Raw genomic sequence first — 11,963 nt, 5'->3', positions numbered from 1 at the left:
TTCAGGCCGAGAGGATTCATTGAGAAATCAAATCAAAGGGACGTCTAAAGATTTTCAATGTTCAAACCGTTTTGATCCCGGGTTACTGAACTCTGGACATAAGTTGATCTTTTTAGAAATAATGTTTTGAAGGGAAACCTGAGGACAAATGAATGATCTGTCTACCAAATTAAAATCACAAACTATTATAGCGGCAATATAATCTACTCCAGTTTTATCCACAGAAATCCAAGTGTGTATGTATGTTTATATGTGTAATAATGTATTAATAATCACGACTATTATCTTTATATTTCAGATTAGACCGAATAATAACACTCACAATATACAAGTAAAATTCAGGGAAGTTGTTTAAAATTGTCTAACTAGCTATCTTTAAATACAGAAAGGCAATAACTTTGTTAGTGAAAGTTCAATATTCATAATTGAGAGGAACAAGATGAAGCCATGAAAATTAGTCAGAGGCATAAAGATTACCTAAAGAAAATACTAACAAATTAACATTTTAAATGATTAATAATTATGATGACCAATGACACCCCCCCTGTGTTTTATGTTATTTAGACTTTGCCAGTGTGAGGAAGCTTCACCTTCACTGAAGTGACCCTGTCGTTCTTGATTCCCCCCACTAGATGTCGCCGCTGGTCTATTCTGGGACAGGGAGCCGGAGTGCACTGGTTGCACTGGGACAGGGAGCCGGAGTGCACTGGTTGTACTGGGACAGGGAGCCGGAGTGCACTGGTTGCACTGGGACAGGGAGCCGGAGTGCACTGGTTGTACTGGGACAGGGAGGCGGAGTGCACTGGTTGTACTGGAGCAAAAAGGCAAGCCTATCGCAGCAGCAGACTGGGCTTTTTATTAGGTGGCACTTGCACTAAAAAAATGTATAATTTTATTTTGATTGTTTAACTTAAACAGCACTCTAGAATTCTAGGAATATAATGCAAGAAAAAAAATAGACAAGACAGAAAAGTAAAAAAAGGAATAACAAACACATAACATATCATATTCGCGCAGCATCCGGCGTGAGTATATTTTGATTGTTGTTTATTTTGATCAGGTCGAGTCAGTACAAGTGTTTTTAAGTGGCCAAGGTACAGGTCAACCCAGTCTAAAACTAGTTGCCATATCTTGATGAATCCTTTGACATTGTCATGCACGGTGCGGGTCAACTTTACCAAAGGAAGAACTTCCAAAATCCCCTTATGCCACTCGTCCGTAGAAGAGATATCTTTAGAAATCCAGAATCTGAGAATAGTCTTTTGTTCTATATACAATCGTATTCCAAATCAGTTTAGCAAAAAAGAGAATAATTAAAGTATTTAATCCAAAATACAAGTATGAAGCTGAAAATGAGTGTGGTATATCTCGACAGACAGAGGCATGAGGGGGGACTATAATCTGAAAGGTATCTTAAAGATGTAGTTGAATGAAAGAATAATAATAATAAAGGGAAATACTCAAGTAAATACAAGTACATTGACTTCAGTGTTTGTACTAAAGTAAGTGTACTTTCCACCACTGCAGTGTGTGTGTGTAATTACAGCCTCCCCTACTGTCTTCATCACCCCCCACTGACTCTCTGTGAGGGATCAGTGGCAGTGAATGAGCTGCTTGCCGTACCAACAAGAAAGGAGGAGGAGGAGGGAGTCATTCACCCCCACCCCTCTACACCTTCACACGGACGAGAGAGGGGAGAGAAGGAGGAAAGAGCAGAAGAAGAGAATAAGAAGTAAGGAGTGAAACCAATAGGCAAAGATCTTTAAGTTAGAGAGAGAGAGAGTCATGCAGATAAGAGAAAAAAGAAAAGAAGAGATGAAGGTCTGGGGTTGGCGGGGAAATGGAGATGATGGTGTCCCTCTCTTTCTTACAGCTCCCTCTGCAGTGGGTTGACTGTGTCTTTCTCTACGCCGCCGTTTCATCCCTCCATCCGCAGAGGTGGACGTCTTTGAACAGAAGTGCAACACGAGGAGCACAGAAGAAGGAGAGGGCGAGCTGAGATCACACTGACGGGTAAGGACAAAGTCAGCGGGCTTATAGAGGCACGGGGCTTTATGCATAATCTCCTCGTGGTAGTAAAGGGGGCCGCCGGGGACTCTTGCTCTGCAGTGCAGCTCGCAAGGTTTCTCCAGAAGTGCATCGTGATATGTCAACACTGCTCCCACACTGGGAGCACAGACACAACACGCTCACAACTGTTTGCTTTTTGTGATTCAACAGGAACAAAAGCAGCACTTAGTGGTGTAAGTTAATGGTAGAAGTTTCCTTTATCGTGAGGGATGTCTGTCCAAATAATGTGAACACCTCCAAACCAGGTTGGTTTGTTGGCCATAGTTATGATGTGCTTTCCTGATGGGTTCTGCTGAGTGAAACCGATACTGAAGTGTCCATTCTCTGCACTGACCAGTTAAAAAAATAAATCAGATTGTATAGAATTCTATGATAAAATAAATATACAGCTTAATTTATTCCCCCAGTAAACATAAGTTTATGGCTTCAATCTCTAGTTTATCATTTTCTTCAACACAACATGATGTTCATTTTGGAATATTATGCTCAATTTAGATACAAGTAGAGTGTACACTGCTTATGACAATCACACATTTCACAAATATCAAAGCAGACCTCACAACATAAACAGCATTGTCTCTGGCAGATAAAAATTAAATCATTTTAACAATAATACTAATAAGCAGATAGGGTAGTAATACGTACATTTCTAACATCTAAAAACAACACAACTGTTGTGTTGTATTATTTGACAAATTCCTCTTCTATGAACTCCGTGTATTGTTTTTTTTCTTTTAATCATCACACGGTAGCAAAACCTTTGCTTTGTATGAATGAAACACGATAAAGAGTGAAATTCCTAATCAAAGTCAGGTTGTATTTACTCCCGGTGGATTTGACCAGACTGCCGGCCCTCCCTGGGAACTCGCAGAGCTTTTGTACGCTTATCTTGATGTAAATATTCCAATTATTTTTTGCGTTGGGTGTGGTTGAGGTTGTGTCATAGTCAGTCTCTGAAAGCTGAATTCAGATACTCTCCCAGGAATGGCTTCAGCAAACAACTGCTTGTTTAAACGCTGAGAAAACATTTCTGTAAAGTTTAAATGTAATGCTCTTTTGGCTTTGTTTTAGTCCCCAACAACTGAAGGGACCATGAGAGGACGGTTCCACACAGTGGCCGCTGTACAACGGGTCATTTGAATGTTTACTAGACTGATTCGTATTGATTGCATATGTATTTGTTTCTAAATTGATTCAAGCATAATTAATATTGCTTCATCTTCGAACAAACTTCAACAAAGGTCCAGTAAAAGAGTACTCCAATGATTTAATGTTAATGCTGTCAGACTCAGGATGAACAGTTTCATGATTTAATCCCTATGGATCACAAGCAGAACCAGCAATGTCATATTTTTGTTTGTTTATACAAGACCATTTAGTTCTCTTTCACAACAATAACCCTGCGTTCAGAGCCGCGACCTTTGGGGACAGAACTGCCACCAGGCCAAATAGAACGATGTGACATAGCTCATCTTCTTCTTCTCTTTTTAAAGTTTCAAGTTCTCTGGACATTTGAATTGGTAAAAACGTCCTTTTGCATAGTTAAAAGCCTTTCTCGTGTCACCCTCATTTGGGTTGACCCAGAAAGTTACTTGCAATTGATCGCCCTATGGGTTCAATATTAGTCCACAGCAGGGCCATTAGAGCCCTTCCAGTCTGCCGCTCCCAGTGGATTTGGGCTCACAGATTGTTGTGTTGAACATATTGTTCAGGCTAATCAACGAATGCCCCATAAAGTGTTGGGGGGAACTTTCACGCCCACAAGCCGTAATTGTTTCAGGTGAGAAAGGGGCCTCTGTCAACATTGTATTTAAAAAGAAATCCTCTGCACACCTATTTCTGTCACTGTGCGCTATAAAACCGGATATGTTTGACACACACACACACACACACACACACACACACACACACACACACACACACACACACACACACACACACACACACACACATACCAGGCCATGACTGCACACCACCTTTGTCCCAGACCTCTGCTGGGGGAATTAGATGCTAAAATATTGATGGGAGTGTCATTGTGTGTTTGTGACAGAGAGGCCTGCTTGTATTCAAGTGTTTTTTATGTGTGCGTGCATTTGCGTGCATGTTTCATTTTTTATTACCATTAGACCTTTTATTATTATACCATTTATTTTCTTTCTTGGAGTCAACACGAGAGAGAGAGAGAAGGGGAGGAGGTGGGACGCAGCACACAGATATGGAACGGTAGGAGTTTGAATCTCGTATTGATGGCGACCCCTGATTGGCTTGAAACATTTTATATTGATTCTCCTAATCTAAAGCAAATTACACATTGCATTTGCAAGAACATGTCAGTGTTGAGATACGACTGCCATGCCCAACGTAACCACTAGGGGTGGGAATCACAACATATCACGATTTATTCCCATTTTTAAACTGCAAATCGTCCCGAATGGAAAACTTTGCCAACATATTTTATGTAATAAGAGAAAGTCTTCCGTCTGTTCATTTCACTTGTATCCTTTTTATTGCAGCAACAAACTGACCAACACTGACATAAATATTGCACCTGACAAACTGAACTGTTTGTATTACTGTCTACAGAGTCCAACTTAACTGAATGCAAACTTCTGTGGACTGCTGTACTATTGCAGGTGTTATGAACAATTTAACTTGTACAAAAGAATCATGCTGTCCCTTCAGCAACTGGGGATTTGAGAAAGAAAGAAAATGAATTGAAATGAAATAGACTCTTAAGTCAAAGGAAATAGAATGTGCTGCTGTTTGCTTCTGGCCCTGTAACTAAAAAGTTCAAAGACATTTGCACAGTGAAGGAATGTCAGCATTCTTGCTCAGAAAGAGGAGCTGATCAAGATGCCGGCAGGTCAGAGTGCTCCTTTGGGCTGTGACGATGTCTCCAGCCGTCCAGAAGACAGAATCAAGCGTTGGCTCGGCCGTCATTGGTTAGTTATCTCTGTTATCTCTGTTATCTCTGGATGGTGGCGTTAAGGTGAGCTCTCATTTTACTAGTATTCCCAGAGTATTTTATTTAAGTCAGAGTTTATATAATAAACTGGGCTGTCAATAAATTAAAAAATAACATTTTGAAATTTGAATTAATTGCGATAAATCGCTATGAAAAGTATGTTTTTCTTCTAAAAACTAAATCTGATAAATTAACAAGTAATAACTTTAGAAAGCGTGTATTTATACACTGTTGTTTAATTGTATTTTCAAACACAAAACTACACACAAGGCAGAATTCAACACGTTGAGCTAGCGACTCTTCCTGTTCCTCTCTTCCTCGTGCACTTTTTTGTGCTCTCAACTCTCCATCATTTGACGGCTGTGTTTGAAGTGCCAACAATCTCCCACATTTAGCCAGAACCTTTTAGGGACACAGTGACGGCCCTCTGCAGACTGTGTGCCGCACAGAGGAGATGTTGAGATGGAAGTAGCCTAGCAGCTAGCTTAGCCTAGCAGGGCTTTAAGTGGTCCGTTTGACACTCACCCCCCTTCTGTTTGACACGTGGAGTAATTCCTCTGCACGGTTATCTGCTGTGTGTCGTGCCTGTGTTTGTTTTACTTCCAATGCAAAAAGATCTCTCCATCTTCAACTATCATCTCGGTCTCTCCGTCTTGCTTTCTCCGGTGTAACTGACTGCAGCACACGGCGGTTTCAGGGATCACGGGTCAACGTCAACGCACAGCGGAAGTAAACAAAGTTGCATCAACTGCGTTAAAATATTTCGTCGCATAAATCTCAGCCACAATAATTGCATAGATTACTGCGTTAATTTTGACAGCCAAGATCGATACTTTGTTTCAGTCTAACAATATGGCTGCGCAAAATATTGCAATAGTATTGATTTTTTTTCCCCCACCCTCTCAATCAATTCCATTGTGAACCTTTGTACACAAATAAAGGTTTTGCCCTTAAAGTGAAAAGTAAATGACTGTACAGTCCTTGTACATATTATTATATGTATAATAATAATTTACTAAAGTAGACCATGAATATGAGATATGAGTTTGCAGATCGCTCCTCATCTTTTTGATTCTTCACTGTTCTTTCTGTTCTCCCTCCCCTTCGGCTGGAGTGCTGCTTTCAAACAGTCTGTTGTCCCTCTGACTGACAGATGCCGCTGTTGCGAGGTGTCAACGGTCAAATGGTCTAATTAAAGCTGGATAATGAGGGAGTGAATAATTTACTCTGGTTAATCCTTATGTACTGGTTGTGCCACATTGTTGAGGGTTCTGTTGAATGCAATTATTGATGGATGGTTCACTTGTGTGATTGCTCATGAGAAAGACTAAAAGTTTTGTATCAGAACTTTAATCGCAGGCTTTGGTTTCAGTGCCTAATAATCTAAAAACATGGCACCTCAAATTAAACGTAAAATATGCTGTTTTGATTCATTTCTCATGTCCAGTGCTCCGTGTAAGTGGAAACATAAAGAGAACAGAGCATCACAGTAGCTCAGGTGTAACCATGACTCGCCTCTGAAAGAGAAGATCGAACAAAACGTCTAACGAGGTCGAGGCGTCACGGCTGCCACGAGTCAAAAGAGTCAAAGGATCAAACTCAAGCTTCATGGACGGCTGAATAATTTACTAGTGCTTATATAAACACACACACACACACACAAACACAAACACATATTCCGGTGTTGTTTTACCAATAAACAGGTTCAAAGGAGCAGCAGACACATAATAACTGGGATTGTTAAAATACTCTTGGTTTCAAAGTATATTAAATAGTAGTGCAGAGTCTGATAATATGTTCCATGTAAAGCACTGTAGGTGAAACACACGTAGAAGATGTCAAAAGAAAAAAGTTCAGCACTATTTCATGTTGTGATTCATAAAAAATAGGGCCTACACTATTAAGGCTGCATTATTGTTACAGTTTGGTCCTCATCCTTTCCTCATGTTGACACAAAGGGGATACGGTCATAACAAAACCAAATGTTAAAGGCTAATTTAACAAGCCGTATAATAGAGTTCCTTGGCCAGGTGTGGCAGCAGCACTGCCAACACAAAGGAAATAAGCTACAGCATATGCCTTCTGCAGAGACTAAAATACAGCTGCTATCATTGTGTACTTCAATGTTTTCTTCTGATTTCCTGTTAAGGGATCATCTGCTCCGTGTTTCCCTTTTTATATTAATGGTCTACTGGTGAAGTAGCATTTATCATCGAAAATGAAGCGATTTAGCAGAGGCAGAGAAATACAGTTAGATGTCTATGTCCATCCCTGTGGAATGAAGGGTCATACAAAGTTCAGCTTTGTTCATGACGATGACATTTGAATAAATATAAGTCAACATTTGAAAGCTGTGCAGCTCAGGTGTAGATAAAGGTTCAGCACGTGGCTGGGTGGTATTCTGATCCCACACACACGCATGCACACATGAGGGCCTTTTAGAAAACAATCACATGTGACCCTTTCTGGCCGCCATATATATATTGTTGCTGTATGCAGTTTAATGTAAGATTTGCCTTTCTGTAGGAATACACAGTATTTAATGTTGTAATTGTTATTTTCCTCAGTGTCCACCGGTGACTGCTGATGTCCGGTCATAAGGACACACACGGGAACCATGGTCATTCTACAGCAGGTAAACACACTCACACGCACACACACGTGACATATTAAACCATAGTTCAACTTGTATGCACACTGTGTAGTGAAGCCACAAAAAACTCATTAAGAATCAGCTGTTCATTTCACTGCATAGTTTCCACTGAAGCCTCTTTGTGTCAAACACACACACGCACGCACACGCCCGTAAACAAGTCTGTGTGTGTATTTGCATGTGTGCAGGCATGCGTTGGCCTCAGTGTCGGTGTTTTTGATTCTCTGTTAACGCGTTGCTGAACTTGTCAGCCTTTCTTATCAATTAATCAGCTGTGACAGCGTCCCCCACTGTGGAGGCCGAAATGGGACGATCCAATAAAACAAGTGAACACACACACACACACACACAGATCAGCCCCTGAGTGGACTTCATCACACACACTGACCTGTATCCAAACTGTTCATGTGTAATCAGACTCTGCTACCTCCCGATCGGACAAAGGATTTTTTTGTCTTTTTAAAGTTGGCTGTGGAGGATATTTCCTATTTGTTTTTGTTGCTTGGAATTTAGTTTGAAAAAGGGAGTTTTTTTTTTTTTTTTTTACAAAATTAACAATTTGTGAAAATTGGAGGCTCTTGCTCCATTTGTAGTGGTTTCCCCTTAATTTGGATTTTTTTCCCCATCAAGCCAAGATTATTGTACATTGGGAGTCTCATTTATTTTAGGATGTCTTTGTAGATCTTTACAAATCCATAGATAACAACTATGGTCTGGAGACCATTGTCACCGATTTGCAGCACAACATTGATCAGTCAACACATCAGAACAAGAAGGAAACGTTTGTTGTTTTAGTTGGTGGCAGATCAGATCTTAGCTTGCTTGGTAACCATGGCAATGGAAATTAACAGCAAGGGATTGGATTGGATGTTGGAGGACTGCGACAACAAATTACGCCGTCTCAGCTTCAGATACACCACCCTCACCCAGGTAAAACTTCTTTACAGAAACAGTATCAGGCCATCAGGTATAGAGTCGAACCGTGATAACGTACACCATGAATGTCAAGTCAACACAGGTCCTTTGATTTGTTTTTTTAACTATATGACAAACATTTGTCTCCTAACATCTGCAGTTTTTGTTCTTATTTGTCACCTCACCTCAGTAGTTAAGTGATAACCAGTTGTGTTTCCTTCACATCACTTAGTTGTTTCCAGTGAAGAATGTGTGTGTGTGTAATCAGCAAAAATGGACGCTTGTTGCTGGGCTTTCATTGCATGAGGATAGGCTGCACACTAAAACACAACACAAGTTTTGGGTAAAAGTCCTGCTTAAGTGCTTGAGCAAGGCACTGTACTTGATCCTCACACCGGTACCACCGTATGGTTTCTCCTTGATACCGTGACTTTCCCACCGATGGTTTTGCTTGGCATATTGTTGCATAAGGAATCATTTTCTACCATTTATTCTTGGCTTAGGAACGTACAGTAAGTGATGTCCTGTGGTGGCAATACTGATTGTTTATATCTCTCTTGATAAATGGCACTGAATTGATGGTTGTTAGTCTGGTTTGGCTTGTTGGATTATCAAATGAAAGACCTCTTTACTTGCATTCAAATGCGTCTTGTATATTAATTGTATCACATTATTTTTTATCCGGATTACATTCACACATGTTATCAATATGGGTATTTGGTCTCCACTGGTTCCATTGCTATTTAAATGGCTTAGTTGCGTTATGCATTGTATCCCTTTTATACTTTCATCAGATCAAATTCAAGCCAGATACTTGGTCTCCGCTTCACTCCATCCAAGATTGTTTTCAATATCCTTTTAACAATTATTTTTTTTATTGTAGCTTAGGTCAATAACTGGGTGATGGCTAGAGTAAAATGTTGGTCCACTGAAGCATGGAGGGACCAAGCTGGTCTCTCTGTGTTTTATGGACAAGTTTATTCTGCACAAATTATCTTGTCACTGCATCTCACCCCGAGAACCTTTGACTTACCAAAATGACCAATCTAAATGCCAACAAGCTAAAGATGGATGTGCCTTAATCATTCACATGGCCTCTTAATAGCTGTGTAGTGTCTCCGTTCGTTAAAACGCTTCGCTAAAGTAATTGGATAATCTGCAGTGTGTCCAACAGCCTTTTGTGAGACCAAAGGGGGGTTTGGACCTCAGACGTTTTACGGTGTCTCGCTGGTAATTGATGGGGTATTTAATAGGGTGCGTCTGATCACGTTTCAGCGTCTTGTTCATTTCTAAATGTCACTTTAGTTTTATTTGGAAAAACACTGCTGCACAAAGAGCGATACGTTTTGTATTGTGTATAAGTGGTGATGAAAAGTCATAATAGCCAGCAGAGGGCAGACTAGTACGTGAAGAGACATCTGCTGTCAGTGTGCACTGAACCTACAACACACTGAGTTCTACAGAGTGAGTCTTGAGACTGAGTTTACCTGAACCTCTTCACTTGTGCTTTATTTTTTTAATTTATTTTTTTCCACTTCTCCTGCACTACAGTTAACTTACGCTTGTTACTCTGAAGGTTCCCATTTTACACACCAAACGCATCTGCCTCTGATAAAGTGTGATTTGTTAAAACTATACAGAAGTGTGAAAACATAGCAGCATCAATACGGCATTAATGCTATTCATACAAACATTTTGATTTGATTTATTTTCAATGGAATGAATTGTGTAATCCTATTTCATTATATGAACTGTACACTAGAAGCCTCCGGAGGGAGTCTGCATGAGTAACCACAGGTTCCCAAACACTTGACATACGTCATGTTTGGACCTCGTCCCTCCAGAGCGGCTCAGCTTACAAGTGGACGAGCGCAGCAAAGGAGCAGGGATGGAGAAAAAGAGATGGAGGGAGAGAGAGAGAGAGAATAAAAACTTCCTGTTAAATGTAGAAATACACTACAAAGTTTTTTCTAAACAGAATCAACCACCCATTTCTTTTTCTCTGAATGGGGGTCTTACAATGTCCCCATATCAAAGGGGGCCGTGACAGAAAATGTCTTATACGGAGGAACACGATACAAAAACTGCAGGTCTGCTGAGACTCTCAGCTGCTTCAAGTTAAGATCAAAACCTTTTTCTGTGTGCTGATTTAATCGAACCAGATTCAAGGATGATGCTTTTTCAAAACCTTTAGTTTTGGGAACCTAAAGAAACATCCAGAGAAGACTGTCAAAAACTTTAGTTAAGCCAACTTGCCTTTAGACTAGACTCTAGATTGAAGGGAAATGACCAACGAACAGAAGCCTCTGTTAACCTGTTTTGATTCTTAGCCTACAAGCTCACTGTTTTAGTTCACTCTCACTTAGTGTTGTTTTTGGCCGCTGTTTTCAGAGTAAGAGCTTTATATAACCCACTGTACTCCACCTGCTCGGCAGCAAAAAGCACGGGAAAGACATGCAACGAACCCCCCCAAAAGGATTTTAACCGGGAACGTAATGTCTTAACCCGAAACCAGAGTTTCTGTCTGCCCTCCGCCTTGCAGCCTTTCCACGCAGGAGTGACATCAGCAGGCGTAAGGGAATACCCGGCTCACGCCTGGACTGAATTATTTACCTGAAGAAAGAAATGATGAGAAACCAAGCACTGGAAATGACATCACTGCCGTCCTCCTAGTCTTTTTCTCTGGATCTGTAGTGTGAAAACCCATTATATTGATGTGAAAAAGTATTTGCCCCCTTCCAGGTTTCTTATTTTGTTGCACCAGATAAAACACATTTAACTATTAGATAAAGATAACCCAAATAAACGCAAAATGCATTTTTTAAATGTTAATATAAGAAAGCTATTATTCACATGTCAACATGTAATAAGAGATCAATGAATTACAATATTGGTCAGGTAGTTTATGGAACAAATTTCCATTCCAAACCAACACTTATGACTCGTTTCTGCTATAAAGGATAAATATCCGACCATTCTTCAATTAGGAATTCACCTTTCTTTTTTTTCACGGAAGGATATATATGACATGATTTTATGTGACAAGATGAACACTTTAAGCTGAATTAAACAACAGTTCAGGGTTGTATAAGCTGATCCGTTACCAAGTTGGCCTGAGTTATGTCCATGTGCACATTAGCACTGTGCATGATAGGATGGAGTTAGAGGTGAGGGGAAGGAAATACAGAGGCCCATGAGGACGAAATATAACAGAGGTGAAAGAAAGACCAACACAACAGTGATCCTTTGTGTTAAATAATTCAACATGTGGTTTCTGATAGTTGGATGTACTCGCCTCTGTTTGCTCTGTCACAAGCCGTGTGTGTGTGTGTGTGTGTGTGTGTGCACGCATGACAGGTG

General features: G+C 40.3%; 1 protein-coding gene across 2 annotated transcripts in view; it reads left to right on the top strand.

Annotated features, from left to right (window-relative positions):
• Positions 1-1,874: 1,874 nt before the first annotated feature.
• Positions 1,875-11,963, top strand: part of myo7aa (myosin VIIAa) — a 48,923-nt gene continuing 38,834 nt past the window's right edge. Inside the window, exons 1-2 of one of the 2 annotated variants that reach the window (XM_078086138.1) lie at positions 1,875-2,013; positions 7,603-7,670. In XM_078086138.1, coding sequence (XP_077942264.1) covers positions 7,653-7,670 — 18 coding nt within the window. In that variant the 5' untranslated portion in view covers positions 1,875-2,013; positions 7,603-7,652. Of the gene's footprint in view, positions 2,014-7,602; positions 7,671-8,465; positions 8,619-11,963 lie in introns of those variants that run through there. The other variant, XM_078086135.1, reaches the window with a different exon arrangement.

The sequence above is a fragment of the Gasterosteus aculeatus genome, chromosome 1, assembly GCF_964276395.1.
Source record: "Gasterosteus aculeatus chromosome 1, fGasAcu3.hap1.1, whole genome shotgun sequence".
In the NCBI taxonomy this organism is placed as follows: domain Eukaryota; kingdom Metazoa; phylum Chordata; class Actinopteri; order Perciformes; family Gasterosteidae; genus Gasterosteus; species Gasterosteus aculeatus.
This window is presented reverse-complemented; position numbering and strand designations above follow the sequence as displayed.